Raw genomic sequence first — 26478 nt, 5'->3', positions numbered from 1 at the left:
TTTCTGTAGCCTCCGTAGTGTTTTCTTTCCTTTCTTTTCATAGTCAGGAACTTGCTGGCTCTGGTTCTCTATAAAAACACTATGTTCTAAACATCCCCTTCAAAATGTAATGATGCTGTAACAAAACAACAAAAAAGTGTGGTCTTGGGAGAAACAAAGCAGACAGTATCATGTAGAAATCTTTTATCTTGTACTACAATGAACACAGCAAGTAGTAAACTCCAGAGAAATAATTTTGACTTCTTCTCCACTTTAAGAAATCACACTTTATTCAGTCATCAGTGTGCTGTTGTTGTAGTACATTGCTTCATGCACAAAATTTCAATTAACCTCTCCTAGATGTGATGCACTTTGCAAAGTTTCCTGTACACACATGGGAAAGTGTAAAGCCGGGGATGAAAGTGTTCAGAGTGATGGTTAAATACTCTCACAACATTAAGACTTAAGGAAATACTCAGAAGAGTTATTATATTGTTTTGGATTTAAAAGTCTAATGTAAATTTTAGCCCATAGTTTGTAATCATTACTGAGGTCTCCATTGCTAATATTGTCCAGTGCTTTACAGATTATGGAACACACAAAACTGCCTGTGTTTGTACCTAATAACCCAGAAAGGGTTGCTGACGCCCCCTTTCCCTGGCTTTCACTTTAGAAGAAAAAAAAAAAAAACAAGACCTCAGAAAACCCTATCCCATTTCCCTGTTTTTACAGATCTCAGGGATGTCCTGTGTTGCCTCAGTCTTCTCATATTCATCTTCTCTTTTCCTAATTATTTTTCAAATCTGAAGAAACTAAGCAGCAAGGCCCCAGGGAGCCAATTCCTATTTGATATCCTTGAAACATATAATATTCTGCTGAGTAACAACAGTTACTTATTTAGGTTTCTTTAAAAAAATCTTACTCCTAGTTTTAAATTTTGATTTTAATCTTAACAATGCAGTAGGCACAACTCTGAAACACTTGGCTCAATTCTGAGGTATCTACCACTATATCACTGCCACAGAGACAGGCATAAATTTTTTTTTAGGAGCATACAATTGTGCCATAGTCTGAGCCAGAGAGTTAAAACCCAAAAGTTCATTAAGCCAGGTGGAAAAAAATTAACACACTTTTAGAGATGGCAATTGCAACAAGCATTATTCATTTATTTATTTTACTAATCTGTTATATTAAATGAACATATAAAAAGGCCAAAAACAAGAGTCACACGACTTCATCACACAATCAGTTTTCAATGCCCTAGGACACTTTGGCCCCAGTTGAGCCACGGAGCCCCACGCTGCCCATCAGACAATGCAGGCTAACTTCTGGCAGGGCTCTGGGGCTCAACTGGAGTGCAAGCATCCTACATTGCTGTGCTGGCAACAGAGGAGCTTTCCCATGTTCCATTAGGAACAACAGTGCTAGCACAGAGGGAAGCTGTGCAGTGACGCTTCCCCATGTGTGATAGGGAAATGTCACTACTGGCATGGGGCACCAGGGTTGCCCCGATGCCTAACCAGCTCATGGAGACTGGTGAATCGGCACGGGGGATCTCATCAATGTGATGAGGTCCTTCCTTATTCTAATTGGTCATTCTGTTCAATACTGCCCACATTCTAGATTTTCTGCTTTTCTCAGTTGTATTTGGAGATTCCAGAAGTTAAAATCCCCCCCCCCCTTGCAGAGCAGATGCTCCTTGGTTGACCCCCAATATAATAAACTCTGATTTCTGCTTTACTCTTTTACCTGCTAATTTCCATCACGGTTTTACCTTTGTCTTGCCACTGTTACTTATTTCTATTCCAGGATAACTCCAATATGTGTTCCTACTGCTTTAGTTATATGCATTGATCATGGTTGGTTACCATGTCATGTGGTGAATGACTTTTTAAATGAGCTATTCAAGAAGTTGAATCCTATCCCACATTAGGTTCAACACTTCAGAGAGCTTCTTTAGAGTTTGATTAAAATCAGAAATGCATTCAATATCTCAGAATCCACCAGCCATATGTGTATGTTTTCAGAACTGAAGTAGAGACATACATGTTTTATCTATATTTTTTCTATACTGACCACATTTTTCTCCATTTTGCTTTTTTTACAGATACCACAACATACTCCACTGAGCAATCTGAGCACTTTAAGCCATGCAAAGATAAGGATCTTGCATACTGTCTCAACGATGGGGAATGCTTTGTCATTGAAACCTTAACAGGTTCCCACAAACACTGCCGGTAAGTCTTTACATATTATCAAAGTTTGATCAAGGAAGGTTTTTTCTCCACCACAGCTGTATCCCAGACAGTGGGATAAAAGTCTACCTACAAACCTGGGAACAGTGTGATCATATGTGAGTACAAATTAAATCAGGTCAAGTCTTTCCTTTCAAAAAACTGATTTTGGATTATGAAACACTGTGGAACATAGTAATGAATTACCACTTGCATAGATAAAAATATTCTCCTTCCCACAAGAAGTTTTTTCCCTGAATACTGAGGACATGTTTATTACTGAAGGATGCAGATAGTGGCAAACTGTACATTGCAGTGAGACCTCTTATATTTGAAAGTGACAAAGGAATGTTGATCTTTGCACCTCTGGCATTTAACAGAAAATGATGGCCTAATGATTGATATACTTAGTTAACAGTATTCATTATTCTGTTCTTTAGGGATGGTGGTGTTTCGGACAGGGAATCATCTTTGTATTCAAACGGTAAAAAGCATGTAAAAGTACTTGAAAGTTATAAAATGATAGCTTACCATTTACTGCTAAGCCTTCTAAAGAGTGAAGGAATTTATAGGAGAAATAAGGTTTTACCTTTCTTATGGCTATTATCATTTTCCAGCCATTTCTACATACATTTAATCACCAAATGCAGGTGGATTTCTAATGTAGTCATTAGATGGGATTGGTGAATTATCTTTACAAAGCACAGTTTTGATATTGCTCAGTTCAGTATTGCATATATTCATACACACTTTATAGCTATTATGGAAAATGTAGAATAAGAAGAGCAGAAAATAAATGTACCTGCAGCTCATGAACTGTACTCATGATGTTGTTGTACTCTAGACTGCCTAATAACTTGAAACAAAGGTAATGGCAGAGAAAAGTAGTTTTGCAAGAATTAATACCTAAAAAGGTTGCCATCCATTGCATCATGGTAAAACTTGCTTTGCCCATATGATTTATCTGTTATATACATTTTGTCTTAAGATACAGATATATGGTGTTGTATTTCATTACAAGAAAACATTAAATGGGATGTTCTCACAGACCACGAGCTAGATTCAGCCTCTGAAACATTTTTTTCCGGAGCCCAGCCAAGCCTCTTTCAGTGGATATTCAGCAATGTTTGCCCTCATCCTCCTCTGTAGAGGTTTACGTGAGCAGGGTGACTACAGCAACAACTCGGTTTTCTAGGCTTCCATCTCTGTATATGTAATTATGGATGGTTGAATCATAATATAATTCAGTGTTACCACTCTCTGAGAATTGAGCATAATGTCTGGTATATATTTTAAATGTGTGTGCTCTTTACTTGTTAGGCTCTTATGGTAAACAGACTGTAATAGTGGCAAGCAGTTTGCTGTGAATACAAATTTTGCATGACAAGATTCACTGCTAGTATCTAGAAGACTATCTGGAGCAGGGTTGGGCAACATGTGACCTGCATGTCACATCCTGTGAGTTATATGAGTTATGTATTTTGTGACATTTCCATCCAGTTCCAGAACAATCACCAAATTATGGCAGCATTTTCCATTTCTTTCTTCCTCTTTCACTTCTGGAAAAAAGTAGATACTCTGCTCTATAGTTATGGAAAGCTCTATAGCTGTGGTCCCCAAACTTTTTAAACAGGGGGCCAGTTCATGGTCCCTCTGACCGTTGGAGGGCTGGATTATATTTTTTTTAAAAACTATGAACAAATTCCTATGCAGTGCACACTGCACATATCTTATTTTGAAGTAAAAAAACAAAACAGGAATAAATACAGCCTCAATGTTAATCATAATCATAATAAAAATAATAAAGAGGATTGGAAGAGACCCCTTGGGCCATTTAGTCCAACCTCCTTCTGCCTTTGTGCACCAAAAGCAGTAGCAAAGCAGTGCACCTCTTAATAATTAATAATTAATCTGTGGATCGGTTCTAGCCTCTTGGATACCTTTACGTGGCCAATATGATTAGATAAATGTTTATTCTATATAGTATGCATATTTATTATATTGCTGTGAAAATACATGGGACTGCCATCAATTTTAAAGGAAGCATTTCCTTTCCTTTTCACCTAGTTACAGATGGTATTTATTATGCAGTGATATTATTATACAGCTTCATCATCTTTGGAAAAACAGCCTATATAAATACATATATCCCAATTCACTGTTTAGCTCTTCAAATCCCAGAGGTTGATTATCCCTACTGTGTAATATGTAAGAAGAAATATTTGAATTTGCCACCCGAAATAATACCAGACAAAGAAAAATCTCACCCAGCTTTTAATATTCAGTGTCTGGTTGGTTCTTTTGTTTTTCTTTTCACTCATATATGCTCCAGTGATCATTCACGTCTCCCCTTATTTACTTTCCTCAGATGACACACTTATTAAATTAATTATTCTGAATCATGCAGCATGGGAATTTATCTCATTAACTTGCTAAATCCATTCCAAAACTTTATAGGCACGTTAGAAAACTATGATAGTAACTGTCCCAGTCTTTTCCATTGAGTCTAGGGCAACAATAGATGGGCAGAGCTGGCTTTTCCTTCCCCACAGCATCATCCTTTATTTATGGGAAGAAAAACTAGGTCAGAGGATCTTCCACTCTGAAGTATGTGAGCAGGCATAGGGAGAAGACTTCTGTTTTCCCTGATTGAAGAGAAGGCAACTGAAACATATTCCAAAGCCAGGGATAAGGGCCTTCTTGGATAGATGACAGGGAGTAAACTTGGAGCCTCAATAGAGATGGTTTATGAGCGAGCTTCGTGGAATAGAGCTTTTGCATAGAGTAAGTTTTACACCAAAGAAAATTTTGCATATAGTAAGTCACAAATTCTTAATAACCTTTGAAAAAAGTGTGGTTTTGAAACAATTTCTCACAGCAGGAAAACAATTGCTGGAATTGATAATCACTTTCTTCAAGAAGAAACTCAATAAATAATTTCATTTCTAGTCTTCAGGGTCAATAGACACTAGAGATGACAGAGTGACTCTGTATGGAGTAGAACACAGTTGCAATTGACTTGGGCCCAGCTTATCTATGTAAGGAGACATGGAAAGTCAGATATATAATGTGGTAGGAATTTTGCATACCTTCAGATGTTGTCTTGTTTATGTCTACCTCAGTCTGGCACTATCTAAATAGCCACACAACTCCTACTCCTGACGTAAATCATATCTGAGGGTTTTTAAAAAATGTAAACTCATTTCTTGGTCCCTTTCTGTTAGTTTAGACTACAACTCCATAAGAAACTGTCATAATTGGTAATGATTACCTACTGACTCAGGAAGATACTCCAATCTTGGGGAATCCGTTGAAGCCAATTAGGAGGGATGCAACAACGGAGGAAGCAACACATGAAAGAAAAAACCTCTGGAAAATATTGGACAGGGATAGAAATGTGTTGCTCTCTAGATATTATTGGGCTGTATGATTCCCATGAGCCAGCATTGCCAGTGGTAAGGAATAATGGCAGTTGCAGTCCAGCAACATCTGTAGGGCCTCATATGCTCATTCTAGAGCTTCATCTGAAAGACAAAAGGATGTGTGCCTTAAGACCCTGGGCTCTTTAATTCCTCAGGGACATTGCCTGGACACAACCATAAGGAGCCAAAAGGTGGGGAAACAGGAGAGAGCTCCTCAATAATTGGGGACCTTAAGATTCTAATAACAGCCAGTCTATGGGGTTGAGAGGCAGCAGAAGTTATGGACATATTGGATTAATCTCTTGTACTACAAAATACTCAGAACCCATAATACATCAAAGGGACAAAATCTAGAGGCTTTTATATGGAATTTAATGCATATGGAGGCACACCATATATATCAGATGACTAGGAATATAATGTACTTAAATGCAAGGAATTAAACATGCCTGGATCCAACTTTTTATATTGCAAAAACGGAAGAGGGCTGAAGTGTGAGAGGATTCTTTTTTTATAAAAGTAACAGACCAAATGAATTATTGGACACAAAGTGTTTTTAAAATAATAAAGAAATCTGATCCGTGGTGTGACATTTTAGATGAACGAAACAAATATGATGATCACCTTCTGATGCTGCATTTCTCAGAGGAAGAACATGATGCATGTCTGTACTAGCTCTGAGACTGGACGTAGCAAATAACAGCCAGGGAGTTTCATCTAATTGAAAAATGTAGCTTTAAGAGAAAATGACCTATTGTTTTAAACCGATTCTCTCACTGACTCCTTCTGGAAAAAGCAAGGGTTACAATATCAGCAGGAAACAGATAAAAATGGACATAGTTATTATGCATTAGGTTAGTGAATATGTGCTATTAGCAGGCATTTGGTGCTGGCTATATTAATAAGGGTATAGATTCCATTGATTAAGTGCCAGCTGGAATATGTATTACCGATAAATTGCTTTTTGTCTTTTGAAATTTTCAAGATTGCTACATTTTGTTTTCCTTTTAAAACTTCTAGTCACTTAGGCAATCACACTGATTGAGTGGCAGGTCTAGAAGGAAAATGGCATCCTATTTGTATTTCTTTCTCTTTCTTATGAAAATAAAGTAAATCTTCCTAATTCTAACACCAACACTAATACTACTACTACTAATAACAACAACAACAACAACAACAACTTTATTTTTGTATCCTGCCACCATCTTCCCAAAGAGACTTGGGGACTAGGCACTATCTCTAAAGGAAGTTTTATAGGTATATATGGTGCTTTTTCTAGCCCAGTTAACCATTATTATTTGGTTAAGCTATATTTCCGTAATCTCTATCTTCCAGCATTGTTCTTCTTCCTTGCTCTTGCCAAGATAAAACTGTTCAACAAATTAGTCTCCTTTTTATTGTTTCTTCAGAGAACTGGTTCTTGTAATTATATAAGGGCTATCCACAAAGTAGGTTACGTTTTGGATTTTAAAAAGGACAAAGTATAGGAGAAATCATTTACCATATGCAGCTGAAAGACATATCCCAATACTACAAATCTCATGTAATCCCCCATTGAAATCTAAGCATGTCTCATATAGATAAATGAGTTTGAAAAGTACTGCTCCAGTAAATTCCCCGCTTGTGTCTTCAGCCCTTCCCCCTTCTCCCTTCCTGCAGCATAGCCAAAACGCTGCGCTGCTAGCCACACCCCCATTGTTGGAAATGGAGGAGAGAGGCAGCAAATTTACTGGGGCAGACCTTTTCAAACTCATTTATCTATATGAGACGTGGCAATTTTGAAAATAAAATATATTGGTATTTGCCTGTGAGTTTACTGTCTCAGAAGCAGTAAGGATAGCTATGCTCAATAAACACAGCTATTGTTTCCAGAATGCAGATTCAACAGAGCTCAAGCAATGGAAAGAGGAATGTGAGCACTAAACAAAACAATACCAATGTTTATCTAGTGCAATGTTGCCAAAGCACTTCATTACTTTTGACTATAGTTCCTGAATAATAATTTAAAAGGACTCAGTAGAAATGAGTGAAAATAAATTTCTGATACTGTCCTTGAAGGCAGAAGTAGTAACAGCACCTGAAAGTTTAGGGTTTGGGAATCTTTGGGATTTCAGATTTCTGTGAAAGGAAGACTTAACCTGTATAATACATGTTCAAAGTACTTCTTGAATTTAGTTGAGAGAAATTACTTTAAGAAGGTATGGAGTGACAGTGGTCTATTGTGATTCCATTCCCTGACTAGATTCCCCACCCCACTTTCCAGGGTGTTTACATGTGCCACTGCTTCACCTTCTGAAGTTTTTCAAACTAGGGCAGGCACCTGGGCTTGGCAGGAGGGAGCAGTCAGCTTTAGAGATACCAAATTGCCATGCTATTTTCTGCCTTAGGAGTAGCAGGATAAGGTATTACAAGATTTATGCTTTGTGACTTTGTAACAACCTTATCCCAGTTTGTTCCACTATAACCTAAACAGATGTAGGTTTAGTACAACTTCTTTCCATCTGTGTGATGTTCTGGGTCGTCGTCGTCCTCCTCCTCCTCCTCCTCCTCCTCCTCCTTCTTCTTCATTCGTTCAGTCGTTTCCGGCTCTTCGTGACCTCATGGACCAGTCCATGCCAGAGCTCCCTGTCGGCCGTCGGCCATCGCCCTCCCCCCAGTTCCTTCAAGTTCAAGCCAGTCACTTCAAGGATACCATCCATCCATCTTGCCCTTGGTCGGCCTCCCTTCCTTTTTCCTTCCATTTTCCCCAGCATCTGGGGTTCTACTCTGAGAGAAAGTCAGAATGTTAAATAAATAAATAAATAATGCCAGCTGAACCACATGTGGGTTGGACTGTTAGAAAAGTGTGGCATAATTGTCCTCTTTTTTTTCTTTTAGCCTGCTTCAGGAATTGATTTCTTTTTACTTTTAATATTTCATTTCACCTCTCAATAATGCACTTTCTCCTTCCTTCTTTTATTTCTCTTATCACTGATATTCTACTAGCTACAGCTCTATCTACAGCGTTTTCCCTTTCTCTCTTAAATAAATGGAAACCATGACTCTATATATATATATATATATATATATATATATATAGCTATTATTAGGGGCATTGGCTCATGAGAGTGATCCATTAGAAATAGTCATTCTCATATGTTGTGTATCAGTGCTTGGGGAAAAGGTGATCACAAGTAATGAAAAAATTCCTCCTTCCCCAATTTATTACAAATTTTGAAAATGTGCAACCACTTTGTTCATTTCCCCCCTTTTTTTCCAGTGAAACACATTTGCTAGACTTGGTGCTTTTTTATTTGAATTGCATGTTCTGAGCAATTGCAGCTGATGCTTAATGTGTTATATTTATATTAATATGGCCTGTCATAGAATCATAGAATAATAGAGTTGGAAGAGGGCCACCCAGTCCAACCCCATGTTAAGAAGCATGAAATCACATTCAAAGCACCGCCAACAGATGGCCATCCAGCCTCTGCTTAAAAGCCTCCAAAAAGGAGCCTCCACCACAGTCCAGGGGAGAGAGTTCCACTGCTGAACAGCCGTCACTGTGAGGAAGTTCTTCCTAATGTTCAGGTGGAATCTCCTTTCCTGTAGTTTAAAGCCTTTGTTCCGCATCCTAGTCTCCAGGGCAGCAGAAAACAAGCTTGCTCCCTCCTTCCTATGATTTCCCCTCACATATTTATACATGGTTGTCATATCTCCTCTTGGCCTTCTCTTCTGCAGGCTAAACATGGCCAGCTCTTTCAGCCGCTCCTGATAGGGCTTGTTCTCCAGACCCTTGATCATTTTAGTTGCCCTCCTGTAGACACATTCCAGCTTGTCAATATCTCTCTTCATTGTAGTGCCCAGAATTGGACACAGTATTCCAGGTGTGGTCGGACCAAGGCAGAATAGCATGATTTCCCTGGATCGAGACGCAATATATTTTGCAGGCCAAAATCCCATTGACCTCTTTAGCTGCTGCATCATTTTGTTGGTTCATGTTTAACTTGTTGTTCATGAGGACTCTAAGATCGTTTTCACACGTACTGCTGTTGAGCCAGGCATCCCCCATTCTGTAGCTTTGCATTTCATTTTTTCTACCTAAGTGGAGCATCCTGCGTTTGTCCCTGTTGGACTTCATTTTGTTAGTTTTGGCCCATCTCTCTAATCTGTTAAGATCGTTTTGTCCCCTGTAATAACATCAGCTGCTTCCAATAATGACATCACCAAAGGTTTATCCCTAGGTCTCAAGATTGGCTGTGTAATGTTCCTTCTAAACATGTACTCAAGGTGAGCTACAGCAATCTAATCTAAGCATCTGTCAGCATGCGCTGGTTTGCCTATCCTTTTATGATGGTGCCTGCCAGCTCCCATCCTACTACACACTGCAACTTCAGTCAGGGCTCGGTCATAAAAAGGATGGAGAATCAGCGCATACCACCATGGCAGCAACACAGGTGGCTTCTCATGTTGCCAAGTGAGAAAGCCAGGAGGTGGACACTTCCCCCCATGGGATGGGGGCCTGAGTGAGTCAGGTGATGTGGAAACTCAGGTGAGTTGAACAATCCGTGGCAATTCTGGCGGCATGTTTGATGGGATCGTAAGTCTACTGAACAGTTTGTGTCGCTAGACCTTAAATTAAATTGCATTATTTTTAAATAGGTATGTGTGTTTCGATAAATGGCACGGGCAAAGTAAAGCAGATTCTCTGTTGAAAAGCCAACCTGCTTCATGCTTGTTCCTCCAAACTGTTTCTCTTAGATGTGGTTACAGTTTTGTTTGTTTTCTAAGAAGTTTCCAAAGTTTACAGATGTTTTCATGATTACAGTAGAAAAGCTAGAATTTAAACATCAAATATAGGAGAGAGTGAATCCAACTGATCTCTCAATCCTGCTAGGGAAATTTGCATGCTCCTAAAATATTCCAGTTTGATTCACTGTACTGTATATTCAGTAATATGTGTGAGCTGCTGGGATAGTGTTTTCACTACTTTTTGCCTAGCTCATCTTGAACTGCTACATATAACATGCTCTTTCCATGATTTGATTAGCTGTTCATAGTCTATCTACCTATTGAAATTGGCAAGAAAGGATTACTAAAAATTCCACTCCTTTTTTTTTTTTTATAAGAAGTTATCTCCAATTAAAACTTTGGTCATATTTTGGATGGAAAGAATGTGATTTCAAAAAATCCAGAAAGATAAGTGAAAGGTGAACTGACAAAGTGGTTTATCCTTAGCTTGCTGTATGTTTGTGTGTATGAGAAGGGCAATAATGAAAAAGAAACTCAAATATCAGTGGTAATATATAGTCATATTTTGTAAAAAGCTGTGCATGCCCTTTGAATGACAGAAATAGGCCACAATCCATTGTAAAGTTAGGAACGCTTAATCCTCTTAACATTAATGGGTTTAAGACTGTGTTCCTCACTCTAAAGGACTGTGGCCATACTGTCTGAACTCGACTAACCAACTAACTAACTAACCAACTAACTATTTTTATTTCTTGCTTTTCTCTAATGAAAGATACTCAAGACAGATTACAATATCTAAATTAACAAAAAACTTGCACATCAAATATTGCAAGACATTTCTAGGGCTTTAAAAATTCAGTCAGACATTGACGTTCTGAAGAAAGAAAATTTGTTATGTAAATGTGGCTTGAGTATAGACTGGGTGGATTTTACATTGATATCAAGGGTATTTTAAAACGATGGACCAAATTTATTTTATCTGTACATAAACAATCTATTTCTTCATATTGTTGTTATCAATGCTCTTTGGCATTGGCAGATCAGTGCCAAAAGACAATTGAAAATCACACTGTACTACAGTTACAAAATCAATTCTGCTGACCTTCACAACCACAAAATGCCATATCTTGTGAATAATTGAGGTTAGGGGCTGTTTGTGCTCTGGGGGAGGCATCTAGTGGTAATGCATTTGAAACTCTAGGCCCCATCCTTTCAAGTGGTAAGAGTTTCGGTCATGGTTGCAGAGATATAATGATTTCAAATCTGGTCCATCTTTTGAAACACCCTGTATAATGATCCATACATATGACTTGATGAGGGTATTGTGATCATATATAACATGATGCATCCTGAAGAGTTATACTTCTTCATATGCTGACAAAATAATACTAAGTTGACAAACCAAGTAATTTTTCCCCTAAATATAGCCAATGAGGCAGATTTTACAGCATTTTTTTGGGGTGCAGTAGTTGTAATATAGTGAACGGCTCTATCCTAACTGAGTATTCTCTATAAACATGATTATATAGATGCCACAATATTGTTAGAAAACATTGTGAAAATGGAGTCAATCAAGGATTAATGGTAATTGTGCCAAATTGATATTTACACCCTCAAAATTTTTCTTCTTCTTCAGAGTCATGGATATTTGACATGGAATTTCAGAATAGTTCAGGATGAGAAATTATACATTAATGCCAATATTCATTTCAAAATTTAAAAAATGACCACTTAAATCAGGTTGGCATTTTCTAGTTTGTTTTATAACACTGATTGATTGTCAGATTTGTAGGAACAATAAATGGCTGGATGTTTGTAGTCTTCTGAAAAGATATAAGCTGTCCTGAGTGTATGGAAGGGCACAAAATAACTTCTAAAAAGTAAATAAAATGGCATTGAATGCAAGCTATCTAAATGTCAAATTAGATAGATTGCATTTGTTGCTGCATGAAAACTACTACCAAATACTAAAGAAAAAATTGTTGCACGCAAACTACCTAATAAATACTAAATCATCAATACTTCTGCATGTTGAATGCTGTTGCATGCCGTCTGTACGGTGAATTTTACTAATGCCATTAATATTTGCATGGCAGTTGTCACACTAAAATGTATTGCAAGCCAATTGCAAAATAACAATTTTTGAATGAGGTTGGGACAAAATGAATAGACTGGAGAGACCCATGTTCAGATGTTCAGCTATGTAACAGACTGGTTGAATTAGATCAATCCATAAAGCTGAGAACTAATCTAATAAATTTAGAATTAATAAATATTACATTGTGAGGATTAAAATGGGAAAATGAGTCTAGAAAGGTTATAATAATAATTTTATTTTAATAATAATAATAATTCTAGAAAGGTTATAGTTTTACAGTACAAACTGCAAATTTAATTTCCTAAATATTTTCGCCTAAAGATGCTCAAGTTAGAGTTATAATTTTTTATCTTCCACTTATTTCTGTAAGGCCCTCTTGACATGAATGTATTTGCATGCTATTGCCTTCACAAGCACAGTAAGGCACTTTGTATTGAACACATGGTCTGGAATTTCACATGCAAAAGTCAGTGGACTTCCCATTGAATGCTACCACAGTAGTAGACCACAGAAATGCTGGTCTACATATTATATGTTGCTCACGCAGACAGGGCCTTTCTTATAGATTTTTGCCACATCCTATTCTGTCTCTTCTAGACACTTCTCATCACCCCCCATCTGTTTTCCTTCAAATCTTCTTAAAACCTAAGTACTATGGTTTGTAAAGGTGGGGCATGTTGATTCATTTGTGGATGTTAACTGGTAATGTTGGCTGGGATGTAGCTGTGCATGTGTATAATGCCCAGGCACCTCCTTGCCTTTTCAGCTGTGCACCTGATTTGGAAACCTTGCATTCTCTTTTTAGAGTGAAGGTTCCTGCTTTATTTTCTATTTTAAAAATCTCTCCCATAGTATTAGTGCTGAAATGCTGAAATACTGACATTCTCTAGTCAGTCAATGTAACAATCACAATGCTTCATCATGCTGCTCAGTCAGTTGCCATGGAATTTTCCTGATGGCACTGCATTTTTGAACACCCTTAAACCTTAACAGAGGAACTATTCAACTACTGTACTTCTGCTGCAATTGTGGTGAGGTTTAAGGTCCACCCAGTCCATTACAAATCAAGATCTATTAGTCTATTACTATCTGTATCAATGCTGGAGACTATATAGATTACGGGCCCATCCACACTGACCATTTAATGCAGCTTCAAGGTGACTTCAAAGCCATACCAGCCACAAAATGCATACCACCAATGTGCACTGCAACACAGTTTAAAAAGTATACAGCACATTAAAGAAACTCACAGAAAAGTGTGAGTGAAGCCCTTTAATGTGCTGCAGCAGATCTCAGTATAGATTTCACTATATGTCAGATTCCAGGGAGAAATTGGCTTTGAAGAATTTGAAATGCGGGAGCAAGGGAACCATCAAAAAATGTGCCAAGCCTGGCATGCAGGGAGTAAATTGACCCCTGGGATGGGCAATTGATTACCTCCACTCCAAACCATCACTTCCCACTCCTGTTTAACCTACTGTAGCTTTTAAAGACTGTTGCACATTTCTCCCAGAAATGAGGAAAACACCCACAGAGTGGTTTGAACTTAGGTCCTGTGGTTAATATAATCACCCACCTGGACTCAAACCTGTTCTAGGCTAGTTAATCTAATCACCTGTGCAACAAAACTCGTTCATCCTAAATAGGTTCGCAGCTGCATGGAGTGTCAGTGTAGATGGGACCTATGTGCCAAATTTTAGTGCATTTGGCTGGCAATTGTGAATATGTAGAGAAAAATATTTTTAAGGTCAAGTTGATATTATGTGTTTTTTTGGTCCAAACATAGTACCTTTTTGCTTGTTTTTAATGTTGTGTTTAGTTTCTCTATTGCATGTGCTTATAACATGCTTTTTGTGTATAGTACAATCCCTTCATCCATAGATTCAATATCCATGGTTTCAATTAGCCACACTGCAAAAAAAACCCCTCTCTGCCGAGAAGTGATTGTGGGGCCCCCTATGCCCTCCAATGTAATTCTGTGCTATGCTTTGGGTTCAATGTGGTCCAAATATATAATTGACTATTACCCATGGTTTGAGGTATCTATAATGAGTGTCTTGGAATATATCTTCTATGTATATTGGGGTCATACCATATTTTTAAAAGTTTGCTTTGCATTCTCAAAAGTAAGAATGAAACAATTTAAATAAATAAATAGAATTGTTTGTCCAACTCTACCTTATGTTTGTGTGTATGTATTACATATGACAGATCTGTCTTTCTACCTATGAAAATTTTATCTCTGTTCATGTCCTTTCCATTTCCACATTAACTTATGTTTTCTTCTTTGAAACATCCCCCGATACTTGTCTTTAAAAACATACTTTGGGTGTATTTTCTCACCTGGCTCAGTGCTATAAACAAATTGCACCTCAAAGTACACATTTCTAAATATAGCTGATGCTAAAATATGAATCTGAAAACACATTTGGTACATTGTTTTTAAGCTGAGAACTACATCACACAATTTGGAGGAAGTGTGAAGTTCAAATTATCATTACATTCCAGTAGTCACATTAATCCTGAATGCACAGAATAGGTCAGTTTGCATCATAATACACAGACAACAGATATTGTCATCCCATTTGTGTGTGGGTGTAAACCTTTGCTAATTTTATTCTTAAAGCAAAGACCAAGTAATATAGCCATTTTTTTCCTCTGGAAAGAAAATTCTCTAAACCAGAACAGCTTTGAAGGTTGTTTATAGTTTGTTTGTTTTTTTAAAAATACACAGGCATACCATGTTTTTCTTTGTGCAGAAAGAAATAAAGAAATGTCCATTCTTCTTCTTGAGCAGAAAAGATCCAAACTGCAGAGATTCTTTTTCATCAGGTTTAACTGAGATCCAGAAAGCCCCTTTTCCAACCATTGACAAAACATTTTCAAATTTTGTTTCCATTTTTATCATATATTCACTGTCATACATGCACCTGTGTTATTACATGGTGATTCGGCATATTGAGAATGAGATTGTTTTGTTGGGAAACAAAAAATCTCCTCCCCATCACCCTCACTAGCAGGTGTTGAACTCGATATGCTCTGTGTCTAGTGTTTTATGTAATGAGGCAATTTTACTTTCCACTGAGCACCTTGAGAGGATCTGATTTTGCTAATGATTTCCCTTTGGACAATTTTGTTTACTAAACATTTTAATTTGCTGACTCCCTTCCCATTTTTGCAAGCACTGAAGCTTGCACCCGTTGCACAGAGTGGGTTATGAATTGCCAATGAAGGTGCAACTCTGCCATTACAGGGTTATCTTAAAGCTACAGTAGGGTAGAGATGGAATCGAATGGATGGCTGTTTTAAATCCAGACATAACTCTTTTAGATGGTTCAATTGATTTGTAATACACCAAAGACAGGAATAATAATATTCAGAGGCTAGGTATGGATTCAACATAGCTAGGCAAAAGTATTATTCTGATGTCTGGAATATGTAATGCTTATATGTTTCTGCCAGCCTTATTAAAAGGAATCTGGAGTTTTCCTGAATCAATATCCAAATCATCAAAATAAGCAGCTCTGTATTTTCATGATACTTTTGCAGTTACATAGTTAAAAATTGGGCTAAGAATGGGGAGACCCAGAATTTTGACACAACACATTCTTTGTCTTGTAGTGAATCTCAGAAAATACAAGCTTAAAGACTTAAAGAATCTAGTTGAAATCATCAATTTCATGAATTCTTTTCCAACCCTAGACATGGGGGATGAAAGCCACCTTGCACCATCTTCCCCATTTAAAAATACTCCACATTGTCTGCCCAACAGCTATTTGGTGGCAGAGGCTGAAAAAGTAATAATTCCACTTTAAGTGCTACAATAGCTTAGGAAGAAGCTGTACCCTGCAAAGTAACTAGTTCCATTTCTCTCAACATATCAGAAGGCTGACTGTGCTGTGGAAGACACCTGCCAGGATGCCTCTCTTGCCACACCATTATTTCCAGTGAATTCATAGCAACAGCACAGCAGGGAGATTTACAAGAAAGGAATCATCATTCTTTTATGGTCCAGGTTAAAAAGAGATAATCATGGAGTTTCCTTTCTTCTTAAAACTCTTGGCAGTACAAAGCAGATGGGTCAATGTACCTCTTTTCTTCAAGAGGAGATAAAGCAGTCACTCTGTTGGTAGGCAGCATCACTTTGGTGGCCATTTTCTCTCTCTCTCTGGTGGGTGGCATCAGTATGACATCCAAGTGGTCCGGTTCCTCTCCTTCACAAATGCTTGTTTCCTTCAAGCAAGTGCCATCACTATGCTGTCAGGGCCATCCCTCTTCTTTCAGTCAGGATGCCTCTGTGTAAATTCACAATAGTTTTTCTTTCTGAAGAAGGAGGAGGAGGAGGAGAAGGAGAGAATAGCTTTATTATCATTGTACTATTGCACAACGAAATTAAATGCCTTCCCCAGGACACATCACAAAACACATCCATACTTCCACACTCCAACCAAAACCTCACAGTCCCCACATCAATGTGATACCATGAAATTCAACATAGCCACACCTCTAGAATAAAGCTATCTTTTAGTCTGTTTGTCCTTATCTTTGTAATCCTGTACTGTGTGCCAGATGGCAATAATTCAAATAAAAATATGCTGGGTGAGATGGATCCCCAAGAATGCTTTCTTAAGGCTGCAAGACCTATAAAGTTTTTCAAAAGAGAGGAGAAGGCAACCAATGCTTCTCTGTGCAATAGTGGTGAGCCTTTGGAGTGCCTTCCTATCTGCCACTGTGCAGTTAACAAACCAAGCACAGATGCGTGGTTAGGACACTCAACAGTTACTTTTGCTAGAATCTTTCTTTCAGGCAGATGATGCAGAGATGAGGTCATAATGAACACTTGAGACAAATAAGAACAGCATGGGGTCAAGCAGGAAGCCATGGGATGAGCTCACAATGCTACTTTGGGAAAGCTCTATCACCATAGCCACCATAGCTAGTTTCTCGCTTTTAGTCTGGCTGCTTCAAGAAGATGTCACAATGGTCAGACTGCCTTTCATTTTGAGCAGCCACTATTAGCATCAGCCACACTTGTTAGCCTCACCCCTTAAAACAGAATGGCATCATGATGAATAGAAAAAAAGTATGTAAGCAAAGAAGTAAAAATCATGGAGAGGGGGCAGTCAGGTTGGCTCTGTGAAGTTGGATTTACACTGCTCTATATACCAGGATCTGATCCCAGATTATCTGGTTTGACTGGATTAAATGTGTCTACACTGCTAGAGAGGCATGTAGCTGGGGGGGGGGGGGCTTAAGGGGCTTCAGCCCCCTCTGAAATTCTCAGGGTGGTCCTCGAGAAGGCCTTACTGGTACATGGCATGGTGGCGTCTTTGTCCATGCCTGGGCCCTCGGCACACTCTCTTTCCTTTTCGGTGCCCCTGGTTTCAGCCTTCGGTGCCGGGAGAGGAAGGGGAGTGCACCGACATCCCAAGCACCAAAGAGGATGCCGCCGCACCACAGACTATTTTGTTAATGAAAGTAAATAAATAACATTTATTATTTAAACTGTTATGTTTATTCACCTCATGATCTGATCACCATGCTCAATATATCCCATATGCAAGGGGGTATTGGGATAACCTGGGATAAGCAAATAATTAGGGATCAGATTATTTGCTGGGATATAGGGCAATGTAGATCCAGCCTGAATGTAACAGGGTATCCACGCAGGGCAGTTACCTTAAGGCTGGTCTGGCATCAAAAGAGGTATAGTTTATGTAGAAAGTGAAGGAAGAGAAATGTTGACTGAGAGAACATGAGTTGAGAAAGAAAATTGCTATCAACATCATATTTTCCATCCCCTACAAAATAATACTTCTACAGCTGCTGCTACTCTTACTAGAAGGAGCTTTGAAGTGAAAATATATTCTGCCTGAATCGGTTTTAAAAACTTACTGTACATATGCTTCTGAGGGAGCTTGCAAATGGTATTAAAATATATGGGGGAAAAAGAAATAGACAAGAAAAATGTCAGTGTATTACATGCTATCAGAATTTTGTTCTCTGATCAGTGGCATAAAGTCCTATGAGGTATCAGGAGGGGGCAGAATCTGGTAAGAATTGCCCATAATGCCTCTCTCTCTTTTTCTATAGATGCGAGTTGTAAATGCAAACTAAATTGCAGACTTTTTGTCAAATGGCATTGTGTGATGGAAGAAAGAATTTCATTATTGAAGTACTGATCATGCTAATATTTGAATAATTTGTGATAACAAACAACTTACATTGAATTTCCCATTTGGGGAAAATGGGCAACCCTGGACCCTCTAGGTAATTTCCACTTCAAATCCCACCCAGCCAATATTAAAAGGAATTTGGGAGTTGTCATTCAAAATGTCTAAAGGGCCAACATTTTCCTACTCCTAATTTAAAGCATAGATGTAGTCGAGGGCTCTCATGGCCGGGATCACAGGGTTGTTGTATGTTTTCTGGGCTGTATGGCTATGTTCCAGAAGTATTTTCTCCTGACGTTTTGGCCACATCTATGGCAGGCATCCTCAGAGGTTGTGATGCCTGCCATAGATGAGGGCGAAACATCAGGAGAGAATACTTCTGGACAGGGCCATAGCCAGAAAAAAAATTCAGGGGTTTTTTTTTTTTGAAAATTTGGGGGGGGGGGGGGTGTGAACCCCTACACCCCCCCCCTCCCGGCTACAGGCCAGTCAATATCTGCTTGAGATAGTGCCTGGAGGTACTCTTAATTTTTTCTGTCTCATAGACTTAGCATAGGGATTTGGTTAGCCAGTTAGAATTCATGAGTAAACCAGGTATTTTTTATAACCTGAAAATTTTTTGGGGGGTGGGGTTGAAACCCTAAACCCTCCCACCCTGGCTACAGGCCTGCTTCTGGAACATGGCCATACAGCCCGGAAAACATACAACAATCCATAGATGTAGTTTTACCTATGCTGTTGCCGTGTATACAGTCTGTTTTCTCCTGGCAGTCAAAAGGCTGTCTTCAGTTAACATTTTGGAAAAAGAATGTTTTGAATGTTTGAAATCCTACTTAGGGGCAAAGTCTTGAAGGGAGGGTAGCAGTTGAATTATGTCTGTTGAAAATATATTGGATTTCTTTTGGACCCCCATGGCGCAAGTATGTTGACCTAAAAGGCTCCGTATTATGAGAACTGGAAGCAAATGCCTCTGAGTCACTTCAGATCCTTAATAAGGAAAAAGGAATTGACACTGATCCTAATCAAAATGGATAGCACCATCTCAAACCTCTCATTTTCCCAATTTCAAGTTTTGTATTACACTGCAGTAAAGATATGTAAAGTCATTTAGCTTGTCTACAGTTGTGGGAGCTGGAGAGTGGCTGGGAACTGCAGTTTTGAACTTCCACACTGGGATATCATTATGCAAATTAATTTCCACAGAGAAGAAAATATGTTACTTATTTCCATTATTTTTCCTCCCTGCTGTCCCTGTGTGATTGTACTATAGGTATGTTTTTGAAATTCTTTCAAGTTCAATGTTCAACAGTCAGTTTCTATATCCAGGATATATCTATTTATTTAGAGAGAGAATTTCCTGAGAGTATGCTGCAGCATTCATAATAATAAAAGAGAACGGCTGTGTGTGGCATTCATAACTCATAGGTATCTTTGTGCCAGGTGGCTCAGGATTTTTATTTGTTTATTTTTTGGTTCTTGCCAAGTTGCAGTCCCAAGGTTCACGTTGAAATGACAAACTGGTGGAAGGAGCACACTAGAAACAAAAAATGGGAAACGAGCCATATCTCATCAGGAAGCTGTGATAGGTGCCTCAAAATCTGATATAATGTTTTCAGTTGTTTTCTGAGTTGCGGTGCCTGGTTTCAAGTCACAATTCCAAATGAGGTAGATTTGTAACAAAAAGGGGGCTCACCACAATTCACTGGGTGTTTTTGAAAAATGGGAGAATCCTATTTTTCTGAGGCAGGAAAAAAGGCAAAACAATCAAAGAAGTCCAAGGCACTGTGGCTAAGATGTCTGACATTGAAAGTGTGTCCAAGAAACCTTGGAGAGGACTCTTTGAAAAACTGCTGGTAAATTACCTGGGGTTAAAAAAAAACCCTGAAAAAGTGTGAGGGATTTTGGAACTCTTGTAGAATATTATGACTAGGCTTGGGAAGCACTGAGTACTAGGGCTGGGCCAAAATCACTGTAAACAAAAATATTTGTAGTTTGCAAAACAGAACTGGGAGGAGGATGACAAAAAGCCCAGCAAAACAGTTTCAGAGAGCCGGATTTTTTCAGTTCTGCAGAGGAAAGAGTTACATCTGCAATATACCTGAGGCAGCCGTGTCTTTTTCCCTCCTCACAGAAGCAGCATCCATTCATTTCTTTTTGGAAAGCTTCCTAGGCTGCTCCTCCAGAGAGGGCTTTTCTGAGAACTCACTTTCCCAGCAGCCCTTGCATAGGGTGGCCATTGAAAAGTTTCTCTCTGAGCATGATGGGAGTTGAAGTTTTTCTCTCTCTCTGTTTCACAGCCAACAAAAAGCATGCTCTGATTGGCTAAGAATGGACACAACCGGTGACTGCAATTCCCAGAACCCTTTCTTGTGGTTTGTCTTATTTTTTTAAAAAATGTTATGTTTAAAACTTAAAATAATTCTTAAAAAATCAGTAGATTGGTGAATTGTTTTGAAACTTGGCATGCCTGCAGTTGTAAATGGGGTTTAAAACTGAGGTAGATTTTATGCAGCTATGCCTTAAAATGACTGCAAATTGAGCCTTTAAAATTTCCCATTGTAGCCAATGAGCTGAATCTCTGCCAAATGAAAATGAAAACACCCCTCTCCTTTTGAGTAAAATGAATGAGGGGCCAGCTGGCAATGGAGTCCAAAACAGCAAATTTTTTGGCCAAATTGCACACCCCTACTGAGTACAATTCACCTTTAAAAAGTTGAGGCTTCTCTAAGGCACTGCTTCTTAAACTGTGGGTCCTGACTCCAAATGAGGTCCTTTTAGCCCAACGTTGGGATCACAAAACATTTGCCAAGAGTAAAAGACTTCTAAACACTAGTCATTTAAACAATTCTGTTAGTCACAAAGTGCTGTGTTTACAGTTGACTCTGCAGAAAATGCTTCAGCTATACTCCACAAAAAGAAAAATCAGCCTGTTTAACAAGCCTTGTTAATGTTGGTTTATTATCAGTAAATGTTTGGTTTTTATATTATTTTATATACCTATATACCAGGGGCTACGCAAAAATTTCTTAGGTGGAAAAGGGTTACGAGTGGGAAAAGTTTAAGAAGCCCTGAGTAAGATTCTCTTAAGATTCCTGAGTAGCAGAAAAGCAGTAGGAGACAAGACCCAAGATGGGACTCTCAGAAATACTGTAGGTTGAATATTCTTTATCTGAAATGCTTGGGACTAGAATTGTTTTGGATTTTGTTTTGGTGGTGTTGGTTTTTCAGTTTTGCAATACCTGTATGTGCACACACATACACAGTGAGGTATTTTGACTATAGGACCCAAGTCTAAATTTATGTTTCTTATACACCTTAGACACTTATCCTGGTAATAATTTGGAGCATAAGACTTTGGAGGATTTTGGATTTTGGAATTCCATTTGAGGGATGCTCAACCTGTACTGGTAAAATCTGGACTTTTTAAAGACAGAACCAGGAAAAAAATATAGATAACATTGACTCCTTGTGGAACACTAGGTATAGGACTACATAGTATTAAGTATGCTTCATCTTATATTTTAACATGGGAACTGAAATCACATTGTTCCTCCCCATTAGTCCCCTGACCTGTGCTATGTGGGGAGACTGCAAATGTGATATCAGAATCTCCTAAACTGTATTGGCTAACAGTCAGGAGTTGCTTAGGCCTCCATTAATACTTTTGCAATGATGGGGCTATCCTAAGAGTCAGAACCAGCTCACACCACAGCACCCACTCTGATACTTGTCTTATTAAATGTGATCACAGTCATTGGGTATGGAAGGAGGCCATGCAGTCTTGTTGTCATGGGCATTTTACCTCCAGGTTGTGTTTGAACTGAAAGACTATAAGAAGGATCCTGTTGGCTCTGAGCAAAGAATTGCCCATTTCAACCCTCTGCTAATACAACAGGAAATCAATTAGCTATGGGAAACTCACAAGCAAATCATGGGTACAGCACCCATATAAATCGATTTACAGGGGGGCCATACTGGAACTGGATATATGTCCATCATGACTGGTAGATGTTAACAGTTTAAAATTCAATGAGTTTTAAAACTGTCCAAGCTGGCTCACTTTTTATGGTATTCTTTGTATTCTTGGGACATTTAACAAAATGTTACTGTCTATTTTATTCAGTCTTGCACTTTAGACAAGAATTCTGTTTCTGTTATTCAATTAAACAACATCTATGTTTTAAAACCTAGATTAAATTGCTTTAGGTGGAGAAATGGCCATGAAGATTATGACAGATTTTATCCATTAGGTGAAGGTAAATGGAGGAGAGGGAGAAAAATCAGATTGTGATGGGCAATAATTGTAAGCAATTGTAGTATTAATCGCATATTAGTTATTATTAAATGAATTGAGAAAGGTTGTTATGTTAATGGAATTGCTTTTGCATGTAACAAAATAAAATAAAATTACAGTGTACATAAAATATCTTCATGTGCACAAAAATTACAAATCTTTTTAAAAGCCAGCTCTTCATATAGCACATGTGTTGATTCTTCATTGTTTCCATTGATATCTCCAAGGTTTTCCTTTTGTTTGTGTTCTTGTTCTCTCTCTCTCTCTCTCTCTCTCTCTTCCTAGATTTTTCCACTAAGCCAAAATGAAAGTGTATTGAGTGGAGCAGTGATATCTATGCACAAACTAGGAAATAGGTCTGTAGCAGAAAATTGTATATTTTTGGATTACTGTTCCCAGAATCCATAAACCCCTAAACCAGTGGCCAGTTCAGATAATCAATTCTGAAAACTGTAATCCAAAAAGTCTTCCCCCTAAATTTTGATTTCCAGGGATCAAAGAAGATCATTTGAGGGAAAGAATTAGTTGCAAGCAGATCCCAAGAATCTGATCGAAGTGATAATAAGCAGGATTATGGGCCATATTTCCCTGCTTCATAAGCCTGGATGAGCAAAATGATGTTTTAAGTGGCCCTGTTTCCAATATTACTGAATCCCCTGATGCGGTATTGGATGGATACTGTTTCTAACACTTCAGCTTGGAATTTGATTTCACTCTTCCTGGATCTTCTCCTTGCTGGGAAATATCAGGAGTAATGACGTATTTTCAGTTATACAGATAGGGGACATGGGATTATGGTTGTGTTTGGAATAATGGCTAGAAGTGCCAGGTTCAGTCCTTGTGCCACATCCCATTCTATCTTGAGGGTAAGACCTGAGAATGGAGAAAATTCAAAGCCTTTTGTTAATTGGATTTCACTCATGTATTATTTCACTTGAAGACCACAGAGACCATCCAATCCAATCCCCTTCTGTCAGGCAGGAAAAGCACAGTCAAATCACATCCAATAGATGCCCATCCAACCTTTGAAAATAATAATAATAATAATAATAATAATAATAATAATAATAATAATAATAATAATAGGAAACCTACTAGATAAACTTTGGAGTTACTACCTCTCAACTTTGCCTACCTCACAGGACTGATTCTACACCCAGCAATCCTGTTTTATTTCAAAATCCCTTTAGAGAATGAACACTAAAATTTTCAGAGAACAATTCTGGGAAATGTAGTCTGGGAAGCCAAGGATCCCGGTGGAAAAGAATTCAAATGCCCCGCCCTTAACTACATTTCCCAGAATTGTGCTAACTTCAGAATACCAGAGCCTGCCCACTTTAAAGCCTCAATGTCATGAGTGGTCTCTGTCTGTCTATCTCTGGGTCAGCCATGAGCAGGGGCAGCTTCTTCCTTGCCCCAGCATTCCTCCCTCCTGCCTGCCCTGGGCTCTCCTTGCCGCCACCTTTGGGATAGAGCAGGGCTTCTCCCTCCACTCTAGGTCCCACCATCCTCCTCAGGGCCCTTTTGGAGGAGAAGCGGGGCCCATGACAGAGACCTGGAGCCATTTACAAGATTTACATAACCCTTCTGAAAAGTCATAGATCAGAGGTTTTGAATCTTAAGTTTTTTGCGTGAGTGACCCTTGGGTTTCTTAACATTATGTTGTATGTACGACTCCTATGAAATATATATGAAAAATGAGGCACAAATGAAATTTTGCACACCCCATAATAACTAGTTAAATTGGTGTCGTGTTCACATAATCATAGAGTTGGAAGAGGCCTCATGGACCATCGAGTCTGACTCCCTGCTCAATACATGATCTCCAGCTAAAGCATCCCCAACAGGAAGCTGTCCAACCTCTTGTTGAATGTTATATGGTAGAGTCGATTCAGGTCTCATCTTCACTGCCATATAATCGAGTTTTTAAATCCAGGTTATCTGCTTTGAACTGGATTATATGGCAGTGTAGACTCATAGAATCATAGAATCATAGAATAGTAGAGTTGGAAGAGACCACATGGGCCATCTAGTCCAACCCCCTGCTAAGAAGCAGGAAATCGCATTCAAAGCACCCCCGACAGATGGCCATCCAGCCTCTGCTTAAAAGCCTCCAAGGAAGGAGCCTCCACCACGGCCCCGGGGAGAGAGTTCCACTGTCGAACAGCCCTCACAGTGAGGAAGTTCTTCCTGATGTTCAGGTGGAATCTCCTTTCCTGTAGTTTGAAGCCATTGTTCCGTGTCCTAGTCTGCAGGGCAGCAGAAAACAAGCTTGCTCCCTCTTCCCTATGACTTCCCTTCACATATTTGTACATGGCTATCATGTCTCCTCTCAGCCTTCTCTTCTGCAGGCTAAACATGCCCAGCTCTTTAAGCCGCTCCTCATAGGGCTTGTTCTTCAGACCCTTAATCATTTTAGTCGCCCTCCTCTGGACGCTTTCCAGCTTGTCAACATCTCCCTTCAACTGTGGTGCCCAAAATTGGACACAGTATTCCAGGTGTGGTCTGACCAAGGCAGAATAGAGGGGGAGCATAACTTCCTTGGATCTAGACGCTATTCCCCTATTGATGCAGGCCAGAATCCCATTGGCTTTTTTAGCAGCCGCATCACATTGTTGGCTCATGTTTAACTTGTTGTCCACGAGGACTCCAAGGTCTTTTTCGCACACACTGCTGTCAAGCCAGGCGTCCCCCATTCTGTATCTTTGATTTCCATTTTTTCTGCCGAAGTGAAGTATCTTGCATATAATCCAGTTCAAAATAGATAATCTGGATTCAGAAACTGGATTATATGACAGTGTAGATCCAGCCTCTTATAATCCAGTTCAAAACAGATAATGTGGATTATCTTCTTGATAGTCTGATTTTTATGGGAGTGTAGATTCAGCTTGAGGCCCCTTCTACACTTCCATATATTCCAGACTATCAAAGCACATAATCCACATTATCTGCTTTGAACTGAATTATATGAGTACACTGCCACATAATTCATTTCAAAGCAGATAACTTGGGGCCCCTTCCACATAGCTGAATAAAATCCTACATTATCTGCTTTGAACTGGAATATATGGCAATGTGGACTCAGATAACTCAGTTCAAAGCAGATATTGTGGGATTTTCTGCCTTGATATTCTGGGTTATATGGCTGTGTGAAAGGGTCCTGAATTTTATATGGCAGTGTAGAAGGGGCCTTTTACTATCTATGGTGCTGTACCCAACCTCCAAAACATAGCATTGTGGAAAGCTCTTTTAAAGTTTGTAGTGACTTAAATTGGATTTACTATATTTTATTGATGTAGTAGTACATTTAAGGTCCCTAACAGCACAATCACATGTGTCTATTTAGAAGTACAGTAGAGTCTCACTTATCCAACACTCGCTTATCCAACGTTCTGGATTATCCAACGCATTTTTGCAGTCAATGTTTTCAATATATCATGATATTTTGGTGCTAAATTCGTAAATACAGTAATTACCACATAGCATTACTGCGTATTGAACTACTTTTTCAGTCAGATTTGTTGTATAACATGATGTTTTGGTGCTT

General features: G+C 38.7%; 1 protein-coding gene and 1 long non-coding RNA gene across 3 annotated transcripts in view; one reads left to right on the top strand and one right to left on the bottom strand.

Moving 5' to 3' along the window:
• nrg3 (neuregulin 3) overlaps positions 1-26478 on the top strand; it is a 912452-nt gene that overhangs the window by 386128 nt on the left and 499846 nt on the right. For both annotated transcript variants that reach the window (XM_062977408.1, XM_003223274.4), the window contains exon 2: positions 2087-2216. In XM_062977408.1, coding sequence (XP_062833478.1) covers positions 2087-2216 — 130 coding nt within the window. The remainder of the gene's footprint in view (positions 1-2086; positions 2217-26478) is intronic.
• On the bottom strand, positions 15150-17263 carry LOC103279425 (uncharacterized). Its single transcript, XR_010005003.1, has 2 exons — positions 16969-17263; positions 15150-16787 (listed from the first exon to the last, which is right to left on the bottom strand). It is a non-coding gene; the product is annotated as an uncharacterized LOC103279425 (long non-coding RNA).

This window comes from Anolis carolinensis, chromosome 3 (genome assembly GCF_035594765.1).
Source record: "Anolis carolinensis isolate JA03-04 chromosome 3, rAnoCar3.1.pri, whole genome shotgun sequence".
Lineage (NCBI taxonomy): Eukaryota > Metazoa > Chordata > Lepidosauria > Squamata > Dactyloidae > Anolis > Anolis carolinensis.
This window is presented reverse-complemented; position numbering and strand designations above follow the sequence as displayed.